The following is an 18,472-nucleotide window of genomic DNA, read 5'->3' as shown; positions in this document are numbered from 1 at the left end:
AATCCATTTAGATCACTAGGGTTTTCTTCCAGAATGAGGTTACTAGCTAAACTATCTTAGTCAATACAGAAGTCCATATGTCTCAGTTTCCCTGATGAGGACTGAAAAGAATTTACTAGCGTCACATGCCCAGTCTGTCCTGATGTTATGCCAAATGTTGTGGATTTAACATGCTTTTCCTTTTGTCCATTCTGTAATCTCCAAAACTGGGGGAAAAACATCTTCAACCTTCTGTCTCCAAATGTTTAGTTGGACCTGCTTATGCTTTGCACTTTCGAGTTAAATACTATTCTTCAGAACCAAACAACCTTCGTGAGGAGTTTACAAGGTAAGCCATGATGCAAAACAAGCTCCCGTCCAGTACCACCTGCCTCACATGTCATTTATGGCTCTTCCCAGTTGTGGGTCTGCCTCCCCTTCTGTCTGCTGTCTTTCTGTTTCTGAGCAAGAGTTATTAGTACTTTTCCTTTGCTTCTGTATTCCGTTAAAAATCCACAGCTTTGCTTAATTTGACATTTTTCTGAGTGGATAGAAATTAGTAGATACATTTTCTTGTCACACTTCTATTTTCTTGGACCCTGGGTAAATTGATTGGTTGTTCTGTCGTGTTTTGTTTTTATCTCAGCTACAAAAAGGGAAGGCAAATATTGGACAAGCCTTTGTCAGTCCTAAATCGCCATCTTATTTTTTAAGGGATTGCAAAGTATTCTCTATTGTTATAATGTAAGGAACCCTCTTTTAAAAAAAAAACTAAAGTAATTACAGCAAGGTTGTTAAAATCCCTTCATGTTATCTTTTAGCTCCCCTGAATTTCTTTTTCTTTTTCTTTTCTTTGGAGACAAAGTCTCGCTCTGTCACCCAGGTTGGAATGCAGTGACGTGATCTTGGCTCACTGCAGCCTCCACCTCCTGGATTCAAGCGGTTCTCCTGCCTCAGCCTCCTGACTACCTGGGATTACAGGCGCACACCATCATGCTCTGCTAATTTTAGTATTTTTGGTTAGAGACAGGGTTTTGCCATGTTAGCCAGGCTGGTCTTGGACTCCTGGCCTCAAGTTATCTGCCTGCCTTTGCCTCCTAAATTGCTGGGATTACAGGCGTGAGCCACTGCACCTGGCCTGAATTTCTTTTATGTTGTGTTTGCCTGTGTCTATGTCTTGGACTTCAGAAAGAGGGAACAAGAAAAAGAAAATTTGAGTAACCTTTTAAATGTGTAGTTTCCCTCCAGCCTCTCTTCCATCAGTGAAATTCTCTACAAAGCCTTTTCCTGCTTTTAATGTCCCCAGAGCCTCCTTGTCGTTGTTTGTGTGATGGACTGCAGTGGTGACAAGTAGGCTGCTGGGTGGTTCATGGTGGTGGTCACTAGGTTGGAGATGACCCCTAAGTAATGTCTTCAAGACTGACTGGCTATCACCATTCCTCCATAGGAAGGGACTGCTGGGCTTCCGCTGGGCTTTTTTTTTTTTTCTTTTGGAGACAAGGTATCACTCTGTCACCCAGGCTGGAGTGCAGTGGTGTGATCATGGCTCACTGCAGCCTCAAACTCCCAAGCTCAAGTGATCCTCCCACCTCAGCCTCCCTAGTAGCTGGGACCACAGGTGTATGCCACCAAGCCTGGCTAATTTTTGTTTTGTTTTGTTTTGTTTTAGAGACAGGGTTTTGTTACCCAGGCTCCTGCTGGGCTTCTATGGTTAGGTTTTCCTGTAGGAATCAAGAATTCTGGCCATAGACTTGTCTCCTGTCTATGAGTACACAAGATGGTATCCTGACATTCAGAAGTGAAGTGCAGTGGTGGCCAAGCCCTTATCAGAAAGCAGGAACATTCTGGAATGTACTAGAACCTTCAACACCCTCGACCTTGATTTCTGGCAAACGATCATTCTAGTGTTGCTCCTCAGAGTCCTCTATGAATGCTGCTTCTAGCTGTCATCAAAGCCAGTGGTTTTTAACCTGGGTTGTGTGAATCAGAAACACCTGGGAAGCTATTGAACAGCTCAGACTCCTGGGGGCCACTCTTGTGTGTAGGACTCTGTTTCCGTAGGTAGGGAGCAGAGTACAGGCAGTTTTGGTTTTTACAAAGCATTGTGAGTAGTTCTGTTGCCTACGTCTTCCTGGTAAAAAAACAAAACAAACAAAAAATACCCCTCTTATTTAAGCAAGACGTTTGTTTTTTACCTAAGTAAACCCCACGCGTGTTATTTGCTGACTTCTTTCTCTTTTTGTTTTTTAACCATTTGCAGTCCAGTACTGGGATTTTTTTTGTTGTTTTGTGTTTATGTGTGTATGTGTGTACCTGTTTTGTGTTTTAAAAGACAGAGTCTGCACTTACACTGGATGAGGGGGCAGGGAAGCCCCAGGCAGTTTTTGACTAGAATCAGCTGCAAACTCTTTGTTAACAATCCACTGCAGCATATCTGAAATCTGCTGGTGGAGCTGGCCGAGAGCCAGACCCCGCGGGCCCCACCCTGCCTGGGTTAGTGGACATATTGCATGCCCGTGTGCCGGGTTCAGCTCTCCTCCAGCACCGAGGAGGTTGTGGAGGCCATCATTGGACCCTCCCCTGTCTCATGCTCCATCCTGCAAGTATCTTGCAAGTTCCCCACATGCACTCGCCTTCCTTGCTAGGTTCTGGGATGCCTTCCTGGAGACTCAAGAGGAGGTGCTTCCACCGAAGTTCTCATTTGATTTGGACTCCTTTTTTACAATGCAAAATTCCATGCTGTGTGTGGGGTGGGGTTTGCAATGGGAAGCTGGGGATTGGGAGTGGCTGGGAGAGTTATCGTCTGTTGACTTTTGTATATGTTTGTCAGGTACCTGTTTGTTTTACAACTCAGGCATGACATTCTTTCTGGAAAGTAAGTATGTTTTTGTTCTAACTCTTAACCCAGGATAGATCATAGTGTATTTCAAAATAATTCACTGTTTTAACTCTTTTACCCTTGTTCCCTTTTCAAAATTCAAAAAAAGTGCACCAGGCATTGTAAAGTGAGTCTAATACTTGTATCGCTGTCATTATCATCCTATTTTAAATGATTACTATATGGCTTGAAGCATTTCCAAGACCATTTAATATCTTAAGTGATGTGTATTTGGGAATAACTCTCTCCCTGATCACATCACTGTCCCATTCATAATGGCTTTTGTCGTATTTGCAAGCAAGATACGTTATTAGTATGTATACACTTACAAGTATTTGGACAGTCAAAAAGTGTCATTCATCACCATCTGCATATAAGTAATGGAAAGAGGTTCTGTTCTGATTCCAATAGAAAGTTTTAGACATCTCATCTCACTTCCTTTTCTTCTCTTCAAAATGGTTTTTAAATACTAGGCCTCTGGCTGCACACAATGATCCTTGAGCACTGAAGTGGTTGACTTCACAAGCAGTATTAATTTACCGTAAAGATGGGGGGTTTCAATAGTCATAGCTTTTATAACTGTGTCATTTTTCAACATATGTATTGAATATTTTCTATTACATGAAAAACTAAGGCTGTACTGAGTCTGAAAAGTAACCCCTGACATTGACAAGCATACATTCTGATTCTGAATATAATCTGAAGGAAATTTTAAAATGTAATTTCCGAATTTGCAAACTCTCTATAGAATATGTGCTATAAAAACCTCAGTGAAATAAATGTACTCCATAGACCACTAGAACATGTAGATTGTACAGTGTATACATTTGCCTTATTCAGCCATGCAATACAGATCTTTGGTTGGTGTGTGTATTATGAGTGTGTGTACTTTTTTTTATCCTTCCTCTCTCTCTCTCTTTCTCTGTCCCCCTCTCCATACTGTGCTCCTCATATTAAAGGCCGTGTAACTCTAGAAATTGTCCTCCGTGTGGAAAAATATTAATGGCAACACCTAGCATTGGTACAGTACTTTGTAGTTTACATGTAGTTTAGCCTGCTTTGTACTTCAAAGCAGAATGGTGTTCTAGTCCTGGCATTGCTCCTTTCCAGCTGGATGACCTTGGACAAGACCCCTTAACACTGAGTTCTTCATCTATAAAATGGGAGATGGGTCTGGGGGGATAGACACCCATCCTAAAGGTTTATGAACTTGATGCATTGACCAAATTGGATAATATAAATGAAAAGGCTTTGAAAACTGTGAAGGGCTATACCAATGTATGTCATTATTATTTTTCTAACCAAATTTGAAATATTACGTATGAATGAGATCACTAAATTTGCATAGTACCCTTCTATGGCTATGCCTGAGGTAGACTTAGAATGCTGAGTGTATCCTGCCGTCCTGGCAGTATTCCATATGGTGTCTGTGTGTTTATCTTTAACACTGTGACCTTGTTTCAAGAAATATTTGATTTGAAGGCAGCTTTAAAAGATGCATGTACTCTATCAAGATAAAATAAATTTAAAATATGTTTAAAAATAATAAGGCAAAGGGAATACTTTTCCATTTTCCAAACTTCCATTCTTGCCAAATTCAGTAAAATTGTACACGATTGATAGAAACTACACCTAGGGGGTTCTTTTGCCCCGTGATGAGAATTGACTTTGGGAAATTTGTAGTGCAAGTCAGCTTGTTGCATTCTTTAATGTAGACAGCAAAAATATAAACGACTAAGAATCCAAGTCATTACCTAAATATTGCTATCTTTCGAAAAGTGATTTTAATGATATTTTGTGTGGTTATGAGTACTTAAGTTCCTACTTAGAATTAATTTCATTTTATTTTTTTCAAGATTGAAATGCCCTTATGAAACAGCTGTGGAGTTAGCTGCTCTCTGTCTACAAGGTACATTAATCTTTAGTAGTAATTAGCTTTTTAATGTTACTGCTTTTTATTTCAACAAATGAGTGTCCACTCTATACCAGGCCCAGTGCTTAGCTTTGGGGATATAAATGATTATGATGTGGTCTCTGTCCCCAAGTAGCTTGCAGTCCAGTGAGGAAGGCAAGAAGTAGCAAGGAGTGCAGTGCAGTTCCTTCAGGAACAGAGACGTAAAGTAGGATTGGACAGGAAATGCCCATTGTGGGGATGAGGAGAAGACCATGAATCCAGGAACCATGGCACAAAAGTGTAGAGAGGTTAGCAGCAGTTGAGTGGCACCACAGAGTGAAGTTCAAGAATTTAGACAGGTGGATGACCTCAGGCCTCATGTAAAGAGAGAATTTCATGCAGTCAACGGTGACGCCCTTGAAAGCTCTTAAGAGGGGACAGGACTGGCTAGATGTGCACTTTAGAAAGGCCACGTTGGCTGTATGGGGAGAAGGGATTGGAGCAGGTCCGAGACTGGGGCTGTGAGTACAGTGAGGAGGTGCTGATGTAATAGAGGGGAAAGGAAACTGACTAGGGCAGGGGTTTGCATGCACGTGCACACACACACACACCCGCACACACGTACACACCTGCACACACACCAAGAAATAGCATTGGCAGTACAAGGAGAAGGACTTGGTGATTAGGCGTAGGTGTTGAGGGAGGAGTTTGAGATGATTCTCAGGCTGTTTCTGGGGATGGGTAGAGATTAGAAGAGGTGGGCTCCGGTGGAGGAAATGGTCTGCATTGGACCCCTTGGCTAAGAGGTTCTAGAAGCTCCAGCGGGTTCTTGAGTACCTGATTGTGGCTCGCTCAGAGAGGTCAGGCTAGAAGCATTAATATCAGGGGTGACAGGATGGAAAGGGTATTTTTGCATGTGGGTGGGAACTGGATGGTAAGAGGTGTACCTGCATGATTGCCAGCGTTGGCCGTTTATCTGTGATATACCATGGTAGTTTGTAGTTCCAAACACATAAGAAACACTTGCTAAAGTCTCTAGCACTAATTAAGAGAATACTAACGTGTAACTGCACATCCGGGATTTCATTAGTACATCAGATAGACATATGTTGTGCACTCATTTACCAGCATGTTCATCTGCTTCTATTGGATTATGGATTATGATATATTCATTCATAATTAGTTATTATTTATGAATACCATAATGAGGATTGATTTGTATTTGGCCAGTTTTTAAAAGGTGGAACTGAGAGGATTTTTCAAATTATAAATTAGTATATGCTTATTATAGAATATCAAGACAACAACCCAACAATCAGACAAGTTGAAGGAAGGAAGGAACCCACTGTCCTACCACCCACAGACAACCATAATTTCTATCTATGAGTTTTGAGTGGACTTTTGAAAATGTGACTTTAATCAGTCATCTGCACATTTTTATATGATTTTTTTTACTTTGTATTTTTAGAATATATTTTAGTATTTTGTCATGTTTACACTCATAAGATGGTTTTTAATGACTGTAGGATGCTACCATTACCCGAAACTTCTATTCCCCAGTCACCTTTTAATTCCTCTTGTTTTGAACTCCTGACCTCAAGTGATCCTCCCACCTCAGCCTCCCAAAGCACTGGGATTGCAGGCATGAGCCACCACACCCAGATTCTTAATTCTTATTATCTAATGGCGACTTGGTATATAGTAGATGCTTGGTAAGTGCAGAGTGAATTGAATGAATGAGGTTGGAGAGACCCCTTCATCCCACCCCTGTTAAAAAGGCGGAGCCTTTAAACTGGTGGTAGAGTTGATTGTAATGTCATCTAGAGCCATCTGTGCCAAATGCAATGCTCAGTGCTTCATATGTATTTTTCTGATGTGACGGTCTTTATGGCAAGTGCTGTGACGTGCATGGCTTGGAGAACATGGCAGGGGCCTCTCCACTCTGGCTACTCACCCACTTGACAAGTGGCTTTCCTCTACACTAGAGTTCCTGAGCTGCCAGAGGTCATATCACCAGGCTGACAGCCCAGCACTAGATGTCAGGGTGTAGTTAATGAGACAGAAGCATCTATTTCAGACCCGAGGCCATTAATCCACTAGAAAGTTTTCCTCCTAAAGCCATTGGCATAATATTGCAAGCTCGTACATTGTCCTGAAAGATCAGAGGATGAGGTACATGCATTACCATCTCACCTCATTGTAGTGGAGCCCTCACCACACTTAACACAGTACTGTAGAACCAGAACATTGCCCCAGAGCCGAGCAGACACGAATAAGGTTAGCTGTCTGTGAGCCTTTCTTGGAGAAATTATTCATTCAAGCTGAAATCATGACGTCAGTATGATTTTTTTTTTTTTTTTTTTTTGAGATGGCGTCTCACTCTGTTGCCCAAGCTGGAGTGCAGTGGTGTGATCTCGGCTCACTGCAACCTCCACCTCCTGGGTTGTTAGAATTCTCCTGCCTCAGCCTCTGGAGTAGCTGGGGCTACAGGCGCATGCCACCACGCCTGGCTGATTTTTTGTATTCTAGTAGAGATGGGGTTTCACCATTTTGCCCAGGCTGGTCTCGAACTCCTGAGCTCAGGCAGTCCGCTTGCCTCGTCCTCCCAAAGTGCTAGGATTACAGGCGTGAGCTACTGTGTCTGGCCACGTCAGTGTGGTTTTAAGATACAGTTGTTGGCCGGGCATGGTGGCTCATGCCTGTAATCCAAGCACTTTGGGAGGCTGAGGTGGGCGGATCGCTTGGGCCCAGGGGTTTGAGACCAGCTTGGAAAACATGGCTAAACCCCGTCTCTGCAAAAAAATACAAAAATTAGCCAGGTATGGTAGAATATACCTGTAATCCCAGTTACAGACTGAGCTGGGAGGATCACCTGAGCCAGGGGAGGTTGAGGTTCGAGGTTGCAGAGAGCTATGATCACACCACTGCACTCCAGCCTAGGCAACTGAGTAAGACCCTTTCTCAAAAAAAGAAAAGAAAAAGACTGAAGACTTAGACATAAGGGGAGGCTCTTGTTCTATTGTCCCTCTGTGCCCCGTCTCCCCAACCCCATTCCATGAGTAAATGCTATGGCCTGCTTCCCACTTCAGCCACAGCTGAGCCAGCCCGCCTCGGACTCCGAGGATCACTAGAGCATCTCTGTGGGTTTGAGTAAAATGAAGGGTTGTGTTTCCTCCTGTGCTTGAGCCTTGAAGACATGTCTTGCTGTGGTTGTCCTTGGTGCCTCCTGAGTTGTGATACAGTGGTCCTGCAGGGAGGTTGTGCTCTTTTGGGAACTAAATTTGTGGTAGATTTGAAAATTAAACCAGGTAAAAAGAAAAGAAGGGAGAACGAATAGGCCACTCCTCTGTTGCATGCCTGTGCTCTTATTTAATTCTTGTAACAATTCCCATTTTACAAATCAGGCATCAGAGACCCAGAGATGTTCAGTGACTTGCCTGTGGTCACACAGATAGATCATGATGAGTTGGGATCCAGGCCTTCTTGTGTCTGAGTTGTTTCCACCACCCTCCACAGTCTCCTAGAGCTGGGGCCTGGCTGCAGAGATGGGAGCTGAGTGAAGTGTCAGGTTTTACCAGCAGACTCTTGGAAGGCATGGTACCTCTGTCTGGGTATACCAGACATCATTTGGGCCTGTTTAAGTCCAGCAGTGGTGGGGAGAGTGGATTTCCTCATCATGCCCTGGAGGAGGGGGCCACCTGTATCCTGGGGCCCTGTGTCCTGTTGGGGGACTTGGCAAGGGCAGCACAGATTGCAGCACAATTTGGGCTTCTTGCTGGGATCACTCGTGTGGCTGCTCCTCCCTCCTTTCTGCACAGCTGTCTCCCTCCCAGGTTCTGCCTGACTTTCCGCAGTTGCTCCTGCAGCCCTCCAGCTCCTCCTCCCCGCCTCCCTCCCTCTCTCCCGCTCCCTCCCTCCTTCCCTCTCTGCTTCCCCCTGGATGCTGCATGTGTCGAATTCTTGATCTATCCTCTCCAGCACTGCAGACCCTGAAGTGCTGCTCTGACCTCCCCTTAACGAGAGCCTTGTTACATGGATGTTTCTGGGCAGATCCTCGTTCCCTGCAAATTTTGCCTTTTATTGCAAATTCAGGGTTCTACCACTTTGTGGGGAAAATGTAATTGGGGCCTCCCTGGGTGGAACAACGGTGGAGAAAAAGACAGTAATAACTAAGATGATGCTGTATTACCCGATAGGGAGGACATTAGCATGCTTCTTGGGGATTTTGAGTGTACATATGACTACCCAAGTGAGAGTTAAGTCTTCCTGAAAGGAAAGAGTTATACATTAGGGGGGACCTGTGATTTATAATCATGCAAAATGCCTTTGGACCTGGTTGCAGCAATAACCGAAAGCATTCAATGTCTCCTGTTTTCCTCCCTTGTGTGAAACTTGCAGCGGAGCTTGGGGAGTGCGAGCTTCCAGAGCACACACCGGAGCTTGTGTCTGAGTTTCGGTTCATTCCAAATCAGACAGAAGCGATGGAATTTGATATCTTCCAGAGATGGAAAGAGTGCAGGTACCTTGATGCAACTGTATAGCATTCTGATAGATCTATTGTGTCATAAGTAAGTGTTGGTCAGACTCCTTTACCAGTAGAATTGCTTGTTGGTGGCTATAAAACTGCACTCCAACTCTTCTCTCCTGTGTCAGTCCTGTTTTTCCAGAGGCCCACACATTGTCATTTTTGTTTTTGTTTTTGAAAGAGCCTCACTCCATTGCCTTGGCCAGAGTGCAGTGGTACTGTCTTGGCTCACTGTATCCTCAACCTCCCCATGCTCAAGCAATCCTGCCTCAGCCTCCCAAGCAGACGGGATTATAGATGTATGCCTATAATGAGCCATGCCTGGCTCATTTTTCTATTTTTTGTAGAGATGAGGTTTCACCATATTGCCCAGGCTGGTCTCAAACTCCTGAGCTCAGGTGATTCTCCCACGTCAGCCTCCCAAAGTGTTGGGACTACAGGCAGGAGCCACCGCACCTGGCTGGCTGTCTTTTAAGAGATGTGCAACAAGAACCAAACCACACTCCTTTTCTCTCTGCAAACAGAGCCTGTTTCTGATTTGTTTATTGCAGCCAGGGGAGCCACCACTATCCTAGTGACACCCCAGGGCACCCCAGACACTCTGGCATACCTTTGTCTTTGGGACTTCAGGGCCTAAACCTTCCGAAACAAGCATTTTAGAAATACACCCTGTTGAATAGGAACATACATACACATTTCAGACCATGTGTTGTGCAATGTTACATTTCAGGAAATGTGATCACCATACCTAAATCCAGCCGTGTCATCTATCGCTTTTGGTTTTTTCCCTCCATTCCCCCTGCAGGCACCGCTTTCACACCTGGACCATCCACCTCTCTCTCACGGGTTTCCTAGTTAGCCTTTTCTCCCTCCCATCCCATCTTCCCCAAACACTGCCTCTTCCAGGTCACGGCTTTCTCTTATCCCTCAATCATTCTGAAAAACTCCTATGACTATTTTAATGGAAGGTGGCATTAGTCCATTCTCATTGCGTAACTGAAACAATTTAAATGTCTGAGGGTATGGCACACCCCACACCACTCACACACTCACACACCCACTGTCCTCCCTCCAGGAAGCCATCACTGGCAGTTTGTAGTTTTTTCCTTTTGCATTTACGTATATGTATCTACACAAAACAACATTGTTTTGTTTCCTTAAGTGATCATATTATAAGCACTGTTATGTGGTCTTTTTTTTTTTGAGATGGAATTTCGCTCTTGTTGACCGGGCTGGAGTGCAATGGCACAATCCCAGCTCCCTGCAACCTTTGCTTCCCAGGTTTAAGCGATTCTCCTGCCTCAGCCTCCCAAGTAGCTGGGATTACAGGCATGCGCCACCATGCTTGGCTATTTTATATTTTTAGTAGTGATGGGGTTTCACTGTGTTGGTCAGGCTAGTCTCGAACTCCTGACTTCAGGTGATTCACCCGCCTTGGCCTCCCAAAGTGCTGGGATTACAGGTGTGAGCCACTGTGCCCGGCCTGTTCTGTGGTCTTTCTAGTCAATTAGTATGTTCTTGGGGATCTTTCTGTATTATTAATAATTTGGTGTCCCTCATTGATTTAATTGCTGCTTAACATTCCATAGTAAGGCCATGCCCTTCAGAATCCTGTGGGCGTACGAGTCACAGTTTACAAGTATTTCCGTTGGTTTTTCTAAGGGGAAAGAGCCCTGCCCAGGCGGAACTCTCCTATCTGAATAAAGCGAAGTGGCTGGAAATGTATGGGGTAGACATGCACGTTGTCAGGGTAAGAACTGTGTGCGTTTAAGTCATTTGGTTTTGCTGTTACTGAAAACTGTATGAACATTATGCAAACAAAATAACTTGTGGTAAGGAAACTGTTTTTGCATTTTGCATTCTGCTGTGTGACGACCTGTTAGAACCCTCTACCGATTGTCACTTCGTTTGTTTGTAGGGAAGAGATGGCTGTGAATATTCTCTTGGACTGACCCCGACAGGCATATTAATCTTTGAAGGAGCTAACAAAATAGGCTTATTCTTTTGGTAATTTAGTTTTGTCTAATATTAAAAATGTCTTTTCCTATTTTGTGGTGGAATTCTATGTGATGGCTGATTATTGAGGGGTATCTGCAACACCCAGATTCATTCTCAGAGCACACAGTGCTGCTGTTGTGGGTCTGAGGCCGTTGCACTGAAACTTCTGGATAATCACACTTGAATGAATGATTTTTTTTTTTTTAGTCAATCTAAGCTTTAAAAGTAGAAAGGAAACTGCTATTTGATGTGCAGATAGTTTTACTGCAGATTGTGCTTTTAAAATGCTCTCTCTCTGACTAGGCCTAAAATTACCAAAATGGATTTTAAAAAGAGCAAATTGACACTCGTGGTTGTCGAGGATGATGATCAGGTAGGCCTGGCTCCCGTTTCTTCCCCCTTGCTGTGAAAATCCTGCATCTGTGTTACAAACGCCCACTCGAGGCCCTTGTACTTCCTCTTTAAGGGACGTGAGCAAGAGCACACGTTTGTGTTCCGGTTAGACAGTGCCAGGACCTGCAAACACCTCTGGAAGTGTGCAGTTGAACACCACGCATTCTTCCGACTGCGGACGCCGGGAAACAGCAAATCCAATAGATCCGACTTTATCAGGCTGGGCTCTCGCTTCAGATTCAGGTAGGGAACCATTTCTGCAACATGGATCATGTCTTTTGACAGAGGGCACCTGTGATTTCTTTTTTGGGTGTGAATGGAGTAACAGATTTGAGTCTAGAAACTTAGGTTGTATGTCCTGTCCCTACTTAAGGTGAGTCACTGAAGCTCTTTTGACCCCCATATCCTCATTGATAAAATGGAAGTAATAACAAAATTGTTAGTAGCTGACATTTAGCCAGAGCTGAGCTGTCCAGTACGGCAGCCACTAGCCACATGTGGCAATCTAAGTTAATGAATGTAATTTTACAATGTAATTCTTCATTCTTGCTGGTCATATTTCAAGTGGTCAACAAGCCACATGTGGCTAGTGGCTGCCGTATTAGAAAGTATAGACACAGGATCACCGTGGAAAGTTCTGTTGGCCAGCACTGTGCCAGAATTCTTCACGTACCCTTAATCAGGTAGATTGATTATCCCCATTTTACGGAGAAGGAAACCAGGGCCAGAGGCATTATGCTTAAACTCACACACAGCTGGTAAGTGATAGAGCTGAGATTGAGCCCTGTGCACTCTGGCTGTTAAATGTCTAACTGCTACTGTATTGCCTTTCTCATGCCCATGTCCAGAAATTTGGGATGATTAAGAATGAGAGCAGATGTCAGTGTGTGTGCACGTAACCCAGAGTAGGAAGAGTAGATATTTGAATCTGAAAAGAACCTGAAAACATTCATAGCTTATTCTAATATATTTTTGCTTATCATCCTAAGACCATTTTTCTTGCGTTTCACAAAAGTGTATTCTTGGTGTTTGTTAAAAATGAGGACAGCAACCTCATCTGAGACCTCTGCAGTCAGAATCTATGAGTGTGTGTGTGTGTGTGTGTGTGTGTGTGTGTGTGTGTGTAAGTTGTAAGGCCTGGGAGTATGCATTGAAAATGCACTCCCAGGGTTCTTTGAGGCCCATTTACATTTGAGAATCGCATTTACGAGATCTAAAACTTCACATGGTTTCATAACCTCTGCCCACACATGGCACATCCCTGAACTCTATTTAAATGCCAAAAGATTTGCTCATTTCAAATTTATCTACTGTGCAAGGAAATGGCTATGAACTTCTGTTCAAAGAATTATTATGTTTTAAATGCTCCAAGGTGTTGGGGGCAGGGAAGAAGACCAAGCTCTTTTTGAGAAAAATCCAATCCCAGGGTCCTGTGGAGGATGCAGGGGTTATGGGAGACACTCCACAGGATGCTGGTGTCTCCTCGGGGTGGAGCGAGGCGGGAAGGACAGTCAGGGCAGTTGCCAAGGCAGGCTTTTCTCTCCTGGAAGGAAACTGCCCCAGGCTTAGTCCCTGACCATGTTCCTTTCTGTTCATCCAGAAGTGTAAGAAGGAAGGGAGTTTAGAGAAGAGGTTGCCCCTTAGAGGCATGCAGAGCAGGTGACAAATGGCTCCTTCCATCTGATAAATAAGACTCAGAGCACTGGAATGAAGCAGCCGAGGGGTAGACCAGATGAAACCAGCAACCTCCTGGAATCTGCAGCTGGGGGTCACATTGGTTGAAACCCAAAAAGCCTTAGTGAAATAAGTCATGTTTGCCTTGGCATAGCAAAGAAAGCCAAGGCCTAGTTGAGTGGGTATTGATAACAGTCTTTTAAAAAATGAGTTAAATGTCCATGCAGTGTGTTCCATGAAAGGTTATTTTATGTGAAAATCAGTGTTCTCTGAATGAGATGTTTCAAACCTGCTTCATTTGTGCAGCCAAGCGGCTGCAGGTTTTGTCCTTGGGTGGAAATATCTGCCCCTGTACTACAGCCTGGACTTAGCAAAGGAGATTTTATTTCCAAATGGAAGGCTAAACTTTGTGTGTCTTTACCCAAGTGAGTTCAAGCTAAGTTGAAATGTACATTGGACCTCTTGGAAATAAAAGTGCACTTTCAAATACATGTAATGTACTGAGATTCTGATATTGATAACACACAAGAAAATATTTACTTCCCAGTGGGCGGACAGAATATCAAGCTACACATGGCTCCAGGTTACGAAGAACCAGCACATTTGAGAGGAAGCCTAGTAAACGTTATCCATCCCGGAGGCATTCAACGTTCAAAGGTTGTGTGTTTTTCATTCTGCCTTGCAATTTTACATTATGCATTAGTCATTTAAGCCCTCAAGGAGCCTGGTCTAGCAGCTTCTAAAGAAAGTCCCTACAGTTCTCCATTCTCGAGCTTTTGGGAAAAAATCCCAGTGGTGTTCTTTTAATGGGCGCTGGCCACTTCCGCCATCTCTCTGTCATTAATGTTCCCCCTGGATGTGCTCATTTGTTTCCCCACTTTCTCCATATTTCTTTCCATATACCTCTTTGCTTCTTTTAGACCTGGGTTCAAGCCCTGGGACCTCAGGAATATCATAGGGAAACACCTTTCCGGCCCATAGAAGGTACTGTATCTCCACCATCTTGCAATTTTAAGCACGTATTTCAGCCCCATGCTAACTGGAGTTCTGATCACGTACAAGTGGAGGAAGAACTTTTAGATACCTGACTCAGGTCCCACAGCCAGTCCAGAGTTTCCTCACCCTTTAATTTAGCCAGGCCTTGGAATGCCTGCCCCCTTCCCCTTTCCAAACTCCCTGGACCTTGTCTGTCGGTTACAGCTGGGGCCTCACACCTGTCTGAGGCCTGGAACACACACGATACAACTCAGTCAGTGAATGACCACGCTGGGCTCACTTCTGTTGGGTCCCCGCTCCAGATCCCACCTTGGAGCTCTTCTTTCTCTGCACTAGATGGCTCCCCAACTCAGGGTGCCCAGTTAGCCCTCAGCGTTTGCTCTTTTATAGTAGAGCCTCTGCGCTCCCAGCCTCCTGCCCCTGCTGTATATATTTCCTTGTGGCCACTCCATGTGTTTTTCTTGGCTCAGGACTTGGTGAGCCTCCATGGGACCTTCTACCTTTACTTGTTTCCTTCTAGAATCTGTATCTTTATGTTCCTTTATGAACCAATGGCGCAGTAGCATGACTACCTGAAATTCTTAGTCACTCCCAGCTGCTTTCATGGAGGAAAATGCCCACAGCACAGGAAATAGTCCTGCCCTTCCAGAGAGGCTGGGGGACAGGAGCGTATCCAGAGAAGGGTGATGGGTCGATGAAAGGTGGCCACAGTGCCCAGGAGAAAGGGCCAGAACGCTCTCTGTTCCGTCAGGAGGATTATGCTGGTGTGTGTAGTCCCCTGGGTCAGAGTTGTCCAGAAATAGCCCAGACTAAGGAAGAATTCCAAAGATCGAAAGAGCTGTCTCAAGATAGCAGTACGCTGGGCCCTTCAGGTGTGTGCAGCGTAAAGGGAAGGACCCCTGGGGGAACCGTCACAGAGGGGAGTGGACGTCCTGCCGCCTGACCCCACCAGATGGCTTTAGAGATCTGGACTCCAGGGTCTGTGATTCTCTTCCCAGTCCCTGTTTTCTTTTCTCTCCTTTATTTCACTGACTTTTTTCCAGCCAGGGTTCTAGCATCTTCTTTGTGAAGCTTTTAATGATTTTCCCTGCCATATATATCCTTTTAAAAATAAAATGGAGCATAGACAGATGAGCTCTGCCTCATCCCCGGGGCTCTGTCCACACAGACCCTCCCGGCTGCCCCAAGGTCCCTCAGTCCAGACCCATGCTTATCACTATGTGCTGTTTTTCCTTTCACTCGCTTCTCTCTATCTGCCTTTCTCTGTCTCTAGACCGGGAACTCCTTGAGAGCAGAGACTGTGTCTCTTTGCCCCTGCCTCCCAGAGCACCCAACCCTGGGAACCTGCTTGGTGGATGGTTGCTGAGTGAATCAGAGGGAGGAATAGTTTACTCTCCCTTGGGAAAGGAGAAGTAGCCACCGAGCAGTTCTGCCTGGGTTGGGGTTGGAACGGCTCTGTGATGGCAGAAGTCTGTCATGGTCATCATCTGTCACTGAAAGTGACAGCTCTAAAGTTCTCTAAGATGTCATAGCTTTCTTGTTTTTCCTTTACAGCAAGCAACCCGGTGATAGCAGCCCAGCTCTGGTGAGTGTCCCTGAGCTCTAGAGCACAGCTCTCCTCTCTCAGGATTGTATTTACTTGCAGTGTTGACTTTTTCCTTACTACAGTCAGATCAGAAAGTGTGTCACCTGGTATTTTTTTTTCCACCTTTTTCTGCTATCTGGCTGTTCCATTCTCATGGCTTTCCATAAGTACACAGTAGAATGTTCCAGGGCGGTTTGTTTTTTTGGAAGACACAGCTGCTTTGTTTGAGTAGCTGTGTGCTTTGTTTACGATAACAGGGGGTGAGGAAGGTAGAGGCATGTGCACAGCACGCTGTGTCAATGGCGAGGCAGGCAGTGCTGGGAGAGGAAGGTGGCCCTCGGGAGCAAAAGGACAAGAGCAGATGCTAGATTTGCTCAGTGACGTGCACGTTTTACATCGTAGAAGAGGTTAAACACCTTTACTGAAATCCCTGCAGGAAAAGGAACTCATCACAAGAGTGAAAATTGGCTGCACGGGATTCAGCAGACGTTTTCTGTAAAGGGCCAGCTAGTCCATATTTGAGACTTTGCAGGCTCTGCTGTCTCTTTCACAGCTACTCAGCTCTGCTGTTGTAGCTAGAGAGCCGCTGTGGATGATATGTGAATGCGTGAATGTGGCTGCATTCCAATAAAACTTTACTCATAAATATCAGCGGGCCAGATTTGGCCCAAGGGGTGTGGTTTCTACAGGCCTCTTCCCTGGCACAGGTGTCCAGGGTCTTGCCTGTATGGTAGAATAATCTGATGAGCCATAATTATCTGAAACATCCACCCCAGCCACACCCAGGTTCATTGAAGCAGTCTCTCCGGGTGGGACCCGATAGCTTGTTTTTAAAGCTGCCCTGGTGAGTCTGCCTGGCATATACCTCTCTTGCTCCCTCTGAAGCAACTGCCTGTCTTATGTGAGTTTTGGCTTGTTAAGTAGACAAGCTGTCGTGTGAAGGAACCACAAACTTGTGTTGTTTGGACCTTTGCTCTGACCTCCAGACGCAGGTAGGTAGCTCAGCCTGGTTAGCCTCTCAGTCATCCCAGGCACAGGTCTCAAGGCAGCTGAGAGGGTGGCCTTTGAGATGGGCACAGCTTGACTGTGTCATGCACTGTCAGTCAAGACAGCTGGCAGAACATGGCACAAGGTGAAGAGGGTTTCAGACACCCCGGTTAGTGAGGAGAGCCCTGGCTGAAGCATCAGGAGCCCTCCCTCCAGGTACCAGCTGTGTTCTAACCCAGCTCTGGAGACTTAGGCCTTCTCATCTCTGAGCCTCCGTTTTCTTTTTTTTTTTTTTTTTTTTTGCAAATGATGGGGTTGGGCTATATCAGTTTTTTGCCAAACTGTCTTACCCTCTGATCTTCACCCTCTAGAAGAAACCTGATGTCAGAGGGCCAGCAAGGTGGCTCACATCTGTAACCCAAGCATTTTGGAGGCCAAGGCGGGCGGATCACCTGAGGTCGGGAGTTCAAGACCAGCCTGACCAACATGGTGAAACCCTGTCTTTAAAAAAAAAGAAAAGAAACCTGATGTCAAAGCCCAACATACAGAACAGACAAATGTGGAGGTCCTCTGGATGAAGCCGGGGGTGGGGGGGTGGGGGGGTGCTGGGACCAGTTCCTGCCTGCTCATCTGCCTTCCCTGCTACTCCCCCTACCCTGTAGCTCCAGGGCACCTACAAAGAACCCAGGGTTCTAGAGAACGCAGCCGGTCCCTCATATCACACAGCTGGAAACTCAACCTCGCAGCTCTGATTCCAAACTCGACTTTTGGTGTCGTTCTTCCTTTTGTCTCTGGGTTTTGTTCTCAGCATCTGATGAAGGGGCCGAGGGGTCCTACTGAACCCTGCCCTGGAGGGTGGGAGGAGTTTGCAGTATTCTCAATGGGTTAGTTGTAGGTCTCTAGATTCACCCCATTTCTGGGATCCCTCTGGAAGATGGTATGCCAGATGGCATCTGCACCTTTCTTAGCCTGTCGGGGTGTCTTGCTTTTAATTCTCTGAGGCTTGTAAGTTCCAGCCCCAATTTCTTTCCTTTGCACTCTCAGGTGGTGATTGTTTAGCTTGTCTGTTTCTCCCTAATAAAATTACATTTTCCTCTTAGCATCTAGTGGAGATTATATATTGAGAACCAAAGCAAACAAACAAACAAAAAATTCTGCCAAAAAAAAAAAGCCCTGGTAAATATACCCTTTAGGAACAAATGAACTAATAACTGCTGTTCGCAGCTGTTTGATTGCTTTTCACAGCCTGTGGGATCCCAGGGTGAGTAGGATTGCTATGGGAGCCGTGGATGAAACTGTGCTCTGGGCTCCAGAGGTACTACTAGAAAAATAGCACCTCGTAGAACACTTAACTTACCTGATAAAATCCAGCCGGAAGTGAGCTGACCCAAAGCCTAGCTCTGTGTACTGGTCCTCCCTGGAAACTGGAACACAGAGCCATTTAGACCCCAAGCAAGACTCGTAACAGTGATCTGTTTGCCTCTCAGTGTTGGAGAAGCAATAACACTTGATTTCAAGCACACCCTCTGGCAATAATGATTGCCTGCTCTGTCCATATATACA

At 45.1% G+C, this 18,472-nt stretch overlaps 1 protein-coding gene across 9 annotated transcripts in view; it reads left to right on the top strand.

Annotated features, from left to right (window-relative positions):
• The window catches only part of EPB41L4B (erythrocyte membrane protein band 4.1 like 4B), a 159,478-nt gene that overhangs the window by 59,517 nt on the left and 81,489 nt on the right, over positions 1 to 18,472 (top strand). For 5 of the 9 annotated variants that reach the window (XR_013535843.1, XM_078374094.1, XM_078374087.1 and 2 more), the window contains exons 4-14: positions 250 to 328; positions 2,810 to 2,854; positions 2,967 to 2,984; positions 4,714 to 4,766; positions 9,150 to 9,270; positions 10,939 to 11,026; positions 11,195 to 11,283; positions 11,578 to 11,647; positions 11,741 to 11,910; positions 13,889 to 13,998; positions 15,892 to 15,922. Coding sequence is in view for 8 of the 9 variants with exons in the window: in XM_078374094.1 (XP_078230220.1) it covers positions 250 to 328; positions 2,810 to 2,854; positions 2,967 to 2,984; positions 4,714 to 4,766; positions 9,150 to 9,270; positions 10,939 to 11,026; positions 11,195 to 11,283; positions 11,578 to 11,647; positions 11,741 to 11,910; positions 13,889 to 13,998; positions 15,892 to 15,922 (874 nt within the window). In the remaining variant the exon portion in view is untranslated. The remainder of the gene's footprint in view (positions 1 to 249; positions 329 to 2,809; positions 2,855 to 2,966; positions 2,985 to 4,713; positions 4,767 to 9,149; positions 9,271 to 10,938; positions 11,027 to 11,194; positions 11,284 to 11,577; positions 11,648 to 11,740; positions 11,911 to 13,888; positions 13,999 to 15,891; positions 15,923 to 18,472) is intronic. The other 4 variants (XM_078374101.1, XM_035254233.3, XM_054258762.2 and 1 more) reach the window with 1 other exon arrangement.

The sequence above is a fragment of the Callithrix jacchus genome, chromosome 1, assembly GCF_049354715.1.
Source record: "Callithrix jacchus isolate 240 chromosome 1, calJac240_pri, whole genome shotgun sequence".
NCBI classification, from domain to species: domain Eukaryota; kingdom Metazoa; phylum Chordata; class Mammalia; order Primates; family Cebidae; genus Callithrix; species Callithrix jacchus.
Note: the sequence above shows the minus strand (reverse complement) of the source record. Positions and strands in the feature narration are given on the sequence as shown.